We start from the raw sequence: 14,065 nt of genomic DNA, 5'->3' as shown, positions 1-14,065 counted from the left end.
GCATGGATAGAGGATTGGCTATCTAACAGAAGGCAGAGAGTTGGGATAAATGGTTCATTCTCAGACTGGCAATCAGTAACTAGTGGTGTTCCGCAGGGGTCAGTGCTGGGTCCCCAACTCTTTACAATCTATATTAACGATTTGGAGGAGGGGACTGAGTGTAACATATCAAAGTTTGCAGATGATACTAAGATGGGAGGGAAAGTAGTGAGTGAGGAGGACATAAAAAACCTGCAAGGGGACATAGACAGGCTGAGTAAGTGGGCAGAGATTTGGCAGATGGAATACAATACTGGAAAGTGTGAGGTTATCCACTTTGGCAGGAAAAATCGTAGAGCAAGTTATTATCTTAATGGCAAGAAACTGGAAAGTACTGAAGTACAAAGGGATCTGGGGGTCCTGGTGCACGAAACTCAAAAGGTTAGTATGCAGGTGCAGCAAGTGATTAAGAAGGCCAATGGAATGTTGGCTTTCATTGCTAGGGGGATAGAATATAAAAATAAGGAGGTATTGCTTCAGTTGTACAAGGTATTGGTGAGGCCGCACCTGGAATACTGCGCACAGTTTTGGTGTCCATACTTAAGAAAGGACATACTTGCTCTCGAGTCAGTACAAAGAAGGTTCACTCGGTTAATCCCGGGGATGAGGGGATGGACATACGAGGAGAGGTTGAGTAGATTGGGACTCTACTCATTGGAGTTCAGAAGAATGAGAGGCGATCTTATTGAAACATATAAGATTGTGAAGGGGTCGGATCGGGTGGATGCGGGGAAGATGTTCCCGATGATGGGTGAAACTAGAACTAGGGGGCATAGTCTTAGAATAAGGGGCTGCTCTTTCAAAACTGAGATGAGGAGGAACTACTTCACTCAGAGGGTGGTAGGTCCATGGAATATGCTGCCCCAAAAAGCTGTAGAAGCTACATCATTACATAAATTTAAAACAGAAATACAGTTTCCTCGAAGTAAAGGGAATTAAGGGTTATGGGGAGCGGGCAGGAATTTGGACATGAGTCTAGGTTCGGATTGGTCATGGCCCTGTGGGTAGCGGAGCGGGCCCAGGGGCCGTGTAGCCTGATCCTGCTCCTATTTCGTGTGTCTAATTCTGTTAGATTCAGGAGATGGTTCTGTGATAGTAGATTGGCGGTTAGGATCAGATCAGCCATGATCTTATTGAATGGCGGAGCAGGCTCGAGGGGCCGATTGGCCTACTCCTATTTCGTATGTTCTTATGTAAATCTCTCCTGGTTCAGTGTCCATTTTCTATACAGGAAACTTTTTTATCCGGGACCGGCGTGGTGCCGGTTGATCAAAAAGTCCGGATTACAGAGAGGTATACTTACTAAGGTATTAGAGCCCTGTACACGGCCACAGATCCAGGCGTCCCTGTTGCATGGCAACAGGTGCTGGAACCCTGGTTACACGGCCACAGATCCAGGAACCCCGGTTACACAGCCAGTAATATGAAGTAAAACTTACCTGAACCTACTCCTGAATTTTGCCGGTTAGAGATTTCTGGTTATTTAGGTGCCGGTAAAAAGAGAGTTTCCTATATATCCATGTGTGAAACAGCATGGGACATTTTATACATTATCAAAGACACTGTATAAATGCCCGTTGTTGACCAGCTTGTTGAGAATTAGAGCAACTAAATGTATTTTTATACATCATTGATTTTTCTTCCTTCTAGTTTTTTTTTAATGCATTTGCATAATTTGAAGTGGCAAATACTGGATCTAAATATTCACCTGTGTTACGTGGGAGGGCTCTGTAGTTAAAGAGTTTATGAACGTTTCACTTTGAATGGTTAAGTCAATATTGGTAAATGTAATATCCTGCTTTTGCTGTGACAAAGTGAATCCTGCTGCGTTGCAAATTGTGTGTCGCTCCCTTATGGGTGTTGACAGGAAACTCTCTTAATTTGTCTCTTTTTTTACCTGTTTTGGCTCTTATTTTAGATACATTGGTTGTGAAACTTCCAAGCATGGCTATAAACGGAGAATCGAAGACTAAATAGAATGATTTAGCTGTGGGTTCTGATGCATCATCTAAATGTAACCAAAGGGTCCACCATCCCAGTAAGGCTGAGTTCTCCGTTCTCAAAAACCTTGTGAATGAAGACGCATGGTTCTACTGCAGATGAACATTATTCTAGTGGAAGACACATTTGGCAATGAATAACTCAACGACCGCGCCTCCTGTTGATGAAAGTAATGCAGTTGCGGGATTTGTTCTAGTGCCTTTCTTTCTTCTGACGTTAATCGGATTCACTGTTGCAATGGTAAAGCCCATTTATTATTTGTGCAATTGCTCTATAGTTTTGACTTGGTGGAGCTTCATGGATGAGGCTTCTGAGTATGTAACCACAGTTTGTGATGGGTCACGATGCACAATAATAGGGGACCGGATGTACGAATAACAGATCCAATGTTTTCTGTTTTCAGGATACCTTTATTTTCTTGAAGCATGACAAAAATAATACCATTGTGTTGAATATTAAATGGTTAACTCAATATTGGTATATAGAACATAAGAAATAAGAGCAGGAGTAGGCCATACGGCCCCTCGAGCCTGCTCCACCATTCAATAAGATCATGGCTGATCATCGACCTCAACTCTACTTTCCCGCCCGATCTCTGTATCCCTTGATTCCCCATGAGTCCAAAAGTCTATCTCCGCCTTGAATATACTCAAAGACTCTGCATGCACAGCCCTCTGGGGCAGAGAATTCCAAAGATTCACAACCCTCTGAGTGAAGAAATTCCTCCTCATCTCAGTCTTAAATGGCCTACCCCTTATCCTGAGACTATGCCCCCTAGCTCTAGACACTCCAGCCAGGGGAAACAACCTCTCAGCATCTACCCTGTCAATCCCCTTCAGAATCTTGTATGTTTCAATGAGATCACTTCTCATTCTTCTAAACTCCAGAGAGTATAGGCCCATTCTACACAATCTCTCATCATAGGACAGTCCTCTCATCCCAGGAATCAATCTAGTGAACCTTTGCTGCACCACCTCCAAGGCAAGTATATGTAATATCCTGGGCTCTTGCTCAAAAACCCTTGGGTTTTGAAGGATTTATTTTCCTTTGCTTTTCTCTCTTGGCCATAACAGATTTTTCACATAGATCAGCAGATTAATGAGGATATTCTATAATTGTTATGTCAGGGTTGAGAGTAGTGGATACGAAACTTTGCTTGAAAATAAATGGACTGTTGAACATACATAAATATGAAAAATCAGGAAGTGAAGTATGTTTCTTGTGTGTGTAAAATGTCAGGCTATCGATGCATCAAAGAACAGATGATCTTACTTCTAAACGAACTGGATTGCTTGAGGTAAAATAGGAAAAGAAAAAATAACATTTTGGTGTCAACATTAGCGAAGAACAGTTCTTGATGTAGTAGGCAAAGTAAGGATTCTTAGGGATGTTAATGGTCATGGAAGGAAAGGAATTCTAATAATTGACAGTCCCAATAAGTTATTTAACATAATGGAAATATAAATTGGATTTAGGGCCCTGGAAGATGGGCAAGGAAAGAAATGGGTGGTTTAGGGAAAACCTATCTGAGCAGGATAGGACAGGAGCTTGGGCAGGAGGGATCACTTCATGTTGAAGATTTGATGTTTACAAATATTCGTTTTAAAGAATAAATCAAACTTCCACCAAGTGTGGCACAAGTGGCATTTGTTTTGGACATTGTTATCAGTGCCACTGAAAAATGTTGATGTGAGCTACAGGAAACTTTCGATTTACCAGCACCTAAATAACCGGAAATCTTGGTTAACCAGCAAAATTCAGGAGTAGGTTCAAGTAAGTTTTATTACTTGCCTTCCTCGATCTGTTGCTGTGCAAGGATGTGGCTGCAGCTGTTGCTAAGCTACAGAGACGCTTGGAACTTGTGGCCATTGTTCTGAACCTGTTGCTAAGCAACAGGGTTTGTTGCTTTATACGGAGCTCTCGGCTCCGTATCTTTTACTATAGCTTTCGGTTATCCGGAATTTTTGATGAACCGGCACCACGTCGGTCCCGTCGGTGCCGGATAAAAAAAAGTTTCCTGTAATAATCAAATACCTCTGGTATACCACCGCACTGATGTCAGAACTTGATTCATAAAAGCTTCAATTTTAATAAAAATATTAAATAAACTAAATTAATGTTCACCTAACATTTCAGTTGTGATCCCTCATCAGAACTCGTCGGAGGCCTAGGTTTTCTGATCAAATTTATTTTAAATAGCTTATCGTCAGCATTATGCACCGAAACCTTGGTCAGATATGTTACATTTTTTTTGGTTGGGGGGGGGGAGGGGAGGGGGAGGGATGGTGAGCTGACTCAATAAGTAAACTCATTGAATCTCTGATCCCAGCTCAGAGCCTCGCTAATGTTCGAGAAAAGGCTGTAACATGCTTCCACGTGGCAGGTTTTGTTGAATCTACCTTCATGTTTTATGCCTTTTCTGTTTGATGTGTCTGAGGCTGATTTTTATCCATTCTCCCAGAGACTAGAGATTCTACCTGTAGCTATATTCCCATTTACCTTTTTTAAAAGGGAGCAGCTTTCATTACTGTGGAAAGAGCAACCCAATGTTGCATTGTCACTGTGACGACTTGCCTAATCTAATGATTTTGTGATGCACTACATGATTCTGATGTGGTTTATGGTATCACCCCAGGTGCTTGATTAGGAAAAAAGTGGCCAGGTATTGTTTTATAGAGTTGTCAGCACTTCAGTTGCTGAAGTTGAGGAAAATTCATGGTATTTGCATACATCATCAGTACTTCCTGTACCAGAGCCCTCCGGCCATTCACTCTTGGAATGGATGGCATTCCTTTGTTAATAACTATTTTAAATGTTCTAAACAATTACTGTATGAGATCTCCTTAGTGCCCCGTCAACCAAAGGATCAATGTAGACTGATACAGCTCTTGCGACCTTTATATGACAAAAGACAGGGGCGGTGCCAATACACACAATAGGGGGAAAAGGGGGCGGTACACACAATACAATGCAGGTAAAACACAGGGGCTGATGATGGCTTTGAGATGTCCATCCAGATCGTAGTAATTCTGAGTGGTAGTCAGTAGAGGATTTTTACTCTCTGATTATCGTGCAAGACCTAAAAAGATGTCCCTATTTCCTGCCCACTACACATTCTCACCTAATGACTTCCCTGTTAACTAAGGATGATAATCGAACAACTTACTGCGTTAAAACTGCCGGTGCGCTTGTCTTACAATGCCTTCTAGAATTCTTTCTTGGCATGCCAGTAGAGTTCATTCTAGTCTATTGCTGCTGACCCTGATGGCTACTGTAAAACATAGACTATACAGCACAGAACCAGGCCCCTCGGCACAACCAGTCTGTGCCTCCTCCCATTCCAGCTGCCTCATCTCAGCTTTTCAGCTCAGTGTTGAGGAATATGATTAGCAAAAGTGGAATGGCAGTATTTATTCTGAAGCTGCGCGTACAGCAGGCTTTCTCATGTCTGTGATTGTTTTTACGTTACTTGTGCACTGTTTCATATATTTATTAGACTTTTTTTTAAAGTTAAACTTTGTCTTTACTGAATCACTTTTTTGTTTTTCTTTTTTAATCAGGTGCTGTATATTCAGAGGAGACGCAGGTAACCAATACTAATCTTGAATGACTAAGCAGTGCAGCTTTACTGAAGTTCTGTATTTTAAATATAGTTTGGCTTATTGATTTATACTACTTCCATATCTGGTAAATGTATGTGATTTGGTTCTTATTTTAATACAATTCAAAGGGATGCAGCAGTTATAAATACTGCATAAATAGGATGTTACCAGGAAATATAAAACATGTGAAATCTGATATCATTAGAGTTTATCCACCAGTGCATTAATATCTCCCCTCGCCTGAAGACCCAGTGTTGCTGTCTGTTTGATACCAATTTCCTCATGTCAGCCGGTGAACATACTGCTAAGTACAGTAATACTGTATATATTGTAAAGTGTATCATGTTCAGAATCAGGTGACTATTATACTCCTCCAAGCTTTGTTCTCAGTTTTGTTTTAATCAGAATCCCCGCCTCATAAAGAATGTTATCCTAAATGCTGGAGGGGGAGGCGTCTGTGGAACTGTATTCAACAGAGTCGGCACCTTCAGGAGAGATGGGGGAAAATTGTAAGGGGGGGGAGGGGAAGTATGAGGAAAGAAATGCAAACTGGCAATGACCAGAATTTTAAGATGGGAACAGAAGTAGGTCAATTAGCCCCTCGAGCTTGTTCTGCCATTCAATGAGATCATGGCTGATCTGTGACCTAATGCCCCATATCCCTAATACCTTTTGGTTAACAAAGATCTATCAATCTCAGATTTAAAATTAACAATTGACCCAGCGTCAACTGCCATTTGAGGAATGAGTGTTTCAAACTTCTACCACCCTTTGTGTGTAGAAGTGTTTCCTAACTGTGCTCCTGAAAGGTCTGGCTCTAATTTTTAGACTGCCCCCTAGTCCTAGACTCCCCAACCAGTGGGAAGAGAACTGCCACTGAGATATTGCAGTTCAAGTGACTTAAACTAATTAAATGTAATTTAATTGCCTGTAAATGAATGACAAGGTAATCACATCCATTCTTGTACTATACTGTTCCCAGGGAGAAAACAAACTTTGTGCACAAGCTTCCGCGTGTTCATTGTTCACTGAGAAAATTAGACAAAGCAGCTGTTAATATTTAGGTCATATGGAACTAATTTTTAGTTTCCTGCTGGGAGATTTTTGAAACCTAAGTAATGAAGGGGAGAGGAAAAACATGCGTGTATGTGTACCCACATTATTACACAATCATAGATTGTGCCATATGTAAAGAAATTTCCTGTCTGATGGATCTTTATTAATCATATCACTACATTTATGTTGCATTAAACACGTTGTATTCTTCAGCAAATGCAATGGGGGGGGGAATGAAGAGAATATTGGTTACATTTTTGTTTGGGCTTACACATGCGCTTGTGTCTGTCTCACCCGTGTAATGTTTTCCGTTTCTCCAAAAAATCTTCTCCCCACCTCTCCTGAGGGCACTGCATCGGGTTGGAACACAATCACAAATGCAGGCTGGCTTCCAATGACACTTCCAAGTGGCCGCCTTGATGTGTGGGCAGGGGAGGTTGAGTCGCAGCAGGTTGTGCAGCCACTGTGGGAGAGAGAGGGAAGCGACCACATTTTGCATTTATATAGCACGTTTGACATAGTAAAATAGCCCGTGGCACTTTACGGCGGAAAGGATAAAAACGAGTCGTTGGGGAGAAACACAGCTGATCGTGGTCCTGTCTGCACAAGTATTCTTCCAGCAGCAGTCACTTGTAACAGTGGTTAGAAGTGGGACCTTTTGGTTGGATTTGTTCTTTTGTCTCTTCATATGAGGGATACAGAGCCCAATTGTGACAGCCTACCACTTAAACCAGCTAGCTCCGCACAAACTGAGAATCGAACCTGGCACCTTCCTCGTATGTGGGACTCACTGGGCAGTGCATTTAGCAGCTAAGCCACCATGTGAGCCTGCAGCTTTTTTTAAATTGGTTTTACATTATATCCTTAATCAGTCAATAGAATTGACTTTTCTTATGTTTGACTGGGATATTTGTAAATGCATTTAGTTGTTACTCATTGGTTTTGCTTAAGAAAATGTAGCCAAAAATGACAACAACAAAAAAGTCACTCCATGTTTTAATTAAGGATTCTTTTCTCTTGCCTCTCTCCAAGGTTGGACAAGCTGCGACACCAGCTGCTGCCTGTTTATGCCTACGACCCCACTGAGGAGTTGCACGAAGCTGAGGAAGAGCTTCTCCTGGACAGTGTCGAGCCAAAGGTGAGCACTGAGTCTGTGAGAGGGTTATTGGTCATTTCACTTCCGGTGCAGCTTTGTTAATATATAAAATTACAATGACGCCGATGCAGTGTCCAAGAATCCATTTAAAGATTCCCTCAAAGGTTCAGTAAGTAGCTGAGCCACCTGGACAGGAAGGTCCCAGGTTTGATACCCAGTTAGCTATTTTCAACTGGGGTGCCAGTAGAATAATAGAATCGTACAGCATAGAAGGAGGCCATTCAGCCCATCATATTTGTGCCCGCTCTTTCAAAGAGCTATCTAGTTAGTCCCACTTCCCTGCTCTTTCCACATAGCCCTGCAAATGTTTCCTTTTCAAGTATAGATCCAATTCCCTTTTGAAAGTTACTACTGATTCTGCTTTCACCACCCTTTCAAGCAGTGCATTCCAGATCATAACAACTAGAGATGCTACAATTGGCTCCGGTGCTCCTCAGTTAGCCAGGGTGCTGATCACACACCAGTGACCCCTATTGGAAAGGCAGACATAGAAACATAGAAGATAGGAGCAGGAGTAGGCCATTCGGCCCCTCGAGCCTGCTCCGCCATTCAATGAGATCATGGCTGATCATCCAAATTCAGTACCCTGTCCCTGCCTTCTCCCCATATCCCTTTTAGCCTTAAGAAATATATCTAACTCCTTCCTGAATATATTTAATGAATTGGCCTCAACTGCCTTCTGTGGTAGAGAATTCCACAGGTTCACCATTCTCTGGGTGAAGAAATTCCTCCTCATCTCTGTCCTAAATGGTTTACCCCTTATCCTTAGACTGTGACCCCTGGTTCTGGACTCCCCTGCCATCAGGAACATCCTTCCTGTATCTAGTCTGTCTAGTCCTGTTAGAATTTTAGAATAGACGTGTGAACATCAGGTGAGGATGGGATCAAGATGGGCTGTAACATCTCGCATTGTCACACAGCCCATTTCACTAAACCCCAGGCCTGCCAAAGGGGAGGAGAGAAAATTTAAAGAACGGGAAAAAAAAATGTTGATTGAAAATTTGAAGTAAAGCTATCTTGATGGCTCCGAGATAAAGGGGCCAATTTTTGTCACGTTGCCACCCTGTTTACGCCTGTAATTAGGGCAGTTGTGAGATGATAATCTGGGGGGGGGAACACCGACTTACTGCTGGAGGTCTGCCCGTACGATTTTCAGATGGACCTTAATTTAGCTGGCCAGCACACAGCGGCCTAATTAAATTATTCAAACAGGTCAACTGAGGTTAGGACCCACAATGCAATTTTTGTGTCCGAGCTGCCCCTGTAAATTCCTCACCCTGCCCACAAACCGTGGGTGGTACAGGTTGGTAGGCAGCCATTTTCAGCGCTACTTAAACGGATCATTAGCTGTAGTAGGGGAAAGAGCTGGAAGCTGTTCTGGCACTCATTCTTCCTTCATTATTTTGGAATTTTTGAGCCTTAAAAACCTAAAGTTCATCTCCTTGGTGCTGGATGTGCTCCTTACATTTCCCTGACGCTGAAATATGCTGCTCTGTTAACTCACTCCCCCCCCACGATCTTTCCAGCCCTCCCCTTTAAGGTGCTGCTGCAGGACCACGATCAGTGTCTGCCCCCCCCCCCTACCCCCGGACTTCCTGCCCTCCCAAATGGCCAGCTGCCTATTAGCAGCACAGTTATTGCTGACAGCCCACCTGTTCTATTTAAATGAGGCCAGACCACTCAAATTGTTCGGGCCTCCCACTGACCTCATCAAAAATCAACTCGGACAATTTTCATTTCTGTGGCATATAAACCAAAAAGTTGCTCGGCTCGATTTCCCTTAGTCTCTGTTGAATTAGCTGATTTCATCTAAGGTAATATAATAGTATGGTGTTAAATCTGATCGCAGCATCTCTGCTTAAGGAATGAAAAATGACCCATGACTCCCATTCCTGATTGCGGTATGGCAGTCTCGTACTGGATGTGTGAATACCAGGCGAGGACAGAACTGAGCTCAGACTTGATGGGGGATACACGGTAGACACTCCTGTCGATGCTCACACATAAAGAATTGCTGAGGTACCAGAGGGCAGCCGGCACCTTTAGGAGTGATGGGGAGAAAATTGGAAGGGGGAAGAGCAGTGTCGAGAGCTGGCACTGCCAGGCTGGAGAAGCTTGTTCATAGTTTTGACAAAAAAAAAAGAGGGCAGGGCAAATAAGTAGAGATGAAAAGTTCAAATGTGCTAACTACTCTTGCATAACTGTCAGGAAATACATGGTCGTAGAATTGCCAGTACTGTGTTTGAAATAAGCTATCGGCTGATGAGCAAATTTGTCATGCTTTGTACTGATGTGCATTTTACATAATACATCACCTCTTTGAACAATTACTGAAAATCTGGAAGCACCTAATCTGTTTGCCCTTTTGACTGGGCTGGTGTGGGGGGAGAAGAGATCCGACAGCTCATGGGGAGACGATAGCTAAAAAGATTGAAAAATAAATGATCTGGAAAATGCCTTTTTTTCGGTTTATATTTCTTCTTTTCTCTCTCTCATTCTTTCTTCCATTCACTCTCTCTAATGCTGTCTTTCTTCCCCCCCCCCCCCCCCAAGACAATAACTCGTACTGTGACGAGGTTTAATTGACACTGGCTTCTTATGGGCATTTTATGTGTGTTTGATATTTCAATTGTTCGAATTGAACAAGGCGAGTCGATGGGTGTGAGTGCCTCTGGCAGGATGGCTGAGCAGCTACACTAAACTGGGAGGATTTGCTTTTATTGGCCACACTGAGCTAAGTGCTTTGTGTTCCGAACTAAACTGATAAAATCTAATCTTCCTGCAACCTGACCAAGAATTGCTGAAGCACTCCGCTCAAAGAAATTGCATTTCTGTTCTAACCTACTGGTTCTAATTCCTAAGTGAGATAACTTGTAATGCAGTGTTAAAAGTGTAACCAATGTCTGTATGCTTTTTGTTTTAACAGATTGTACAAGGCTGGGGGCCATCAAAACAGTATAAAAGAGCAATGTTCACCAAGAGCATGAAAGCTTGATCTTGTAGTTACAGTTTTGAACTGATGTATTCAAAGGCACCTGGCGGTTGCTGATCTCTGTACTTTCACAGAGGAATGGCTACAAAGTACTGTTTCTAAAACCGGCGTGCAGAAGTGAGAACATACATATCGCCAGATAACCCCTTAGATACAAATAAAATGCATCGTGGGATGGCATGTTTGATGCAAATGTGGAGGCCTCAGTGTGTATGTATATTTTGCCTTCGAGGCACAGCTGTGGTATGTTCATGCTGCATATACATACCACAGGCAGTATTGAGCTCTGGAAAGTTTGCAGTAGATATGTTTCGATGCACGGCACCAATAAGAGATTTATTTTACATTTAAGATTTATTTTTTTTAACTCCTAAATACGGTATATAATTTCCAATAGAATTGACAGGGTTTTAGCCAATGGAGTACTTCATGCTGGCTGCAGGATTTGTGGGCTATTTGGTGTGTTGGATATTGTTTTGTTTTGAGAAGCTCACTCAGATTCTGTATACAGAAGGTAATATAAAATGTGTTTTTTGTGTAATGCATAAATGTTTGCGTGTTCCGTGCTGTGCTCGGAAATAAGCTGAAGGGCAGATTGATTGAGGGTAATACTGACGTGTATTTTACATAATAAACCACCGCCTTCCTTGAACAATTACTGAGACCTTGAATAAGATATGCATCGGAGAGCCCTCAGCCCAGCATTCTGCCTTTCGAGAGAGAGAAACATAATATATACACGTTTTGATTCCTTTCAGGATCTTGCAGTACAGAAAAAGATTCTGTAGCACAACTTTTTATGGTCTGTTGCACTGAGGATCTTTGTATGCTATGTGAGGCAGCCGCACTGATCTATACTGATGCCTCTGCACTTCTCCCTGGTGAGATCAGAGCGCTCTACATCGATGCTTCAATGGTTCATTGAGTTCTGCTCATCAACATCCAAACAGCTGGTTACATTTCCAATACAGGTGAAGAGCTGACAGGATAGTTAACACTTGGGTAACCAAATAGTTTAAAAAGTAAATAGAGTTAAAAGCTTTGCATCTGTTGTGCTGCTGGCGAGCAGTGTTCACTACCTTCTCTGGGCTTGCCAATAATAATTCACCATTAAATCAGCAACTTAACTCTCTAATTGTATGACAAGAGGTTTTATTTAACAGTACTTTTGCACCTGTAACTTGACAGATTCAGAGTAATAGTTGTACAACAATTTATATAGACAGCGATTAAATGTAAAAGCTGAGCAGAAACAGCCCCTTAACAGCTTGTTTAAAAATAGCACCATTACTCATAGTGATTAGAATGGGTGTTGGTAGAAGGTAGCTTTTCAGTCTCTGTTCATTTAGTAATATTAATTGTCAGCTTTGTCACAGCACAAGTGCCTACACCTTTTGTCTGAACACACAATAGTTGTGCACCGTCAGGTCAGGAGGGCAAAGGGAGATTGCTATGGCAACAATTCACTTGTTCAAACAGGACATTTTTCATTTCTTCATGTTACATTATCTCCTTTATTTAGGGGCCATGGAGTTAGGGGGTTTGGGATTTTAGAACCAATTTGTCCCCTGATGATCAGCAGACTTATGGCCATGAGGTACTAAAATCGGTTTCTTCCTTTCTTCCCGCTGGTTTTTTTTTTCACCCTTTCCTCCAACTATCTCCAGCAATAATCATTTGTAGAAGCTCTCAGCCAATTTTACATATATAGCTGATAACTGTGTGGCTGGCCTGCTTGAGCATCTAGAATATAGCACAACCTATGTACAACTAGTAATACTTTTTTGTCGAAATTACTTTGGTACGGGCTAGGAAGACGAATTTTCATTTGATAGTGCTTTTCATGTCGGATGGTGATCCCTTTCATTCTGCTTGACACCAAAAAAAAATCATCATCCACTCTGAGGCTGTACAAAGAGTCACGATGAAGCCAGACCCCAAGGTGGTCTTAGTTCAAATGTTTTACTATATTGGTTACTGTACAGGACTCCCACACACAGAATCTAAAATGTTGCCTGTAACATGCAAAGTTGAAATTACTTAATGGTGTACTGTTGGGACAATATTGGAAAAATAAAAATACTGAGTACATATACCAGGTGCCTTTTCATTTTGGAGTGAATGTATACCTTGGCATGTGCATTGTATCAGGGCGTATAGGAAAATACGACTTACAGGTTTTCTAACTGGAACATATCATTCCACTGCTGTAATTTGTTAAGGTGCATTCTTGACTGAGCATATCCTTTCTGCTTTTGTACTCTGCTCCTGTTTACAAAATCTAGACTTACATATGTAAGAAAACTGAAGTTTCAGCCCGGAACTATAAACCAGGTACTGCTTGTCTGAAACCCATACTGTACCAGTCTTAGATCCAGGAGCCAGAGCACAAATGCCCCCAAAGAGACAGTGTCTTCCAGGGGTCCCAAAGCCTCTTGACATGGCCCTGTATTTTAAAGATAGACATGCAATTCCCATCACAGTCCAGAAAGCACAAATCATTACACCAGTAGAACCAGTGCTTCCAGTTCCCAGTCCTACACCAACTGACAAAGCCCTAGAGAGACAGCTGCAGGACCTGAATGAGAAGCAAAGCAGATTGGCTCAGTAGAGTTCCCCTACATGGAATGCCGAGCTCCAAGGCCTTTCCAGAACTACTTGTCCAGAACACCACAGGAACCCTACAAGATATTTTTTACTACACATTTTGAAATTAATGCTATTTAAGACAAACTGCCAGAGTTTTACTTGTACAGTTTACGATATCCTTGTAGTATTACAGTACTAGCTTGTAGTATTACAGTACTAGCTTGTACATAACTCAACGGACTTTGTCAGATGTAGTTCGGTGCTTTATATAACCTGACGTTATTCAAAATTTAAGTGGCTGGTTAATGGTAAAATTTGAGCAGAAGCACCTGTGTGTTAGTGAGTTTAGGTGTGATGGTTCTTTTTGTGATTGGTTTTGAATTATGTCAGAATATGAGTTACATATACAAAGGAAAGGGAGAGATTTTAAATTAATTCCTATACATAGAAATATATTAGAAACATAGAAGATAGGAGCAGGATTAGGCCATTTGGCCTGTTCCGCCATTTAATGAGATCATGGCTGATCATCCAAATTCAGTACCCTGTCCCTGCTTTCTCCCCATAGCCCTTGATCCCTTTAGCCCTAAGAAATAAATCTAACTCTTTTCTGGTTAAGTTCTGAAACTA

General features: G+C 41.9%; 1 protein-coding gene across 2 annotated transcripts in view; it reads left to right on the top strand.

Annotated features, from left to right (window-relative positions):
• Positions 1–12,941, top strand: part of smim29 (small integral membrane protein 29) — a 33,967-nt gene extending 21,026 nt beyond the window's left edge. For both annotated transcript variants that reach the window (XM_086011390.1, XM_086011391.1), the window contains exons 2-5: positions 1,958–2,280; positions 5,601–5,626; positions 7,731–7,836; positions 10,781–12,941. In XM_086011390.1, the coding sequence (XP_085867516.1) occupies positions 2,173–2,280; positions 5,601–5,626; positions 7,731–7,836; positions 10,781–10,849 (309 nt within the window). In that variant the 5' untranslated portion in view covers positions 1,958–2,172 and the 3' untranslated portion in view covers positions 10,850–12,941. The remainder of the gene's footprint in view (positions 1–1,957; positions 2,281–5,600; positions 5,627–7,730; positions 7,837–10,780) is intronic.
• Positions 12,942–14,065: the final 1,124 nt, after the last annotated feature.

The sequence above is a fragment of the Somniosus microcephalus genome, chromosome 18 (assembly GCF_052327205.1).
Source record: "Somniosus microcephalus isolate GS21.2 chromosome 18, FLI_Smic_1.0, whole genome shotgun sequence".
Classification (NCBI taxonomy): domain Eukaryota; kingdom Metazoa; phylum Chordata; class Chondrichthyes; order Squaliformes; family Somniosidae; genus Somniosus; species Somniosus microcephalus.
The sequence above is the reverse complement of the archived record's forward strand: the minus strand, read 5'-3'. Positions and strand labels throughout refer to the sequence as shown.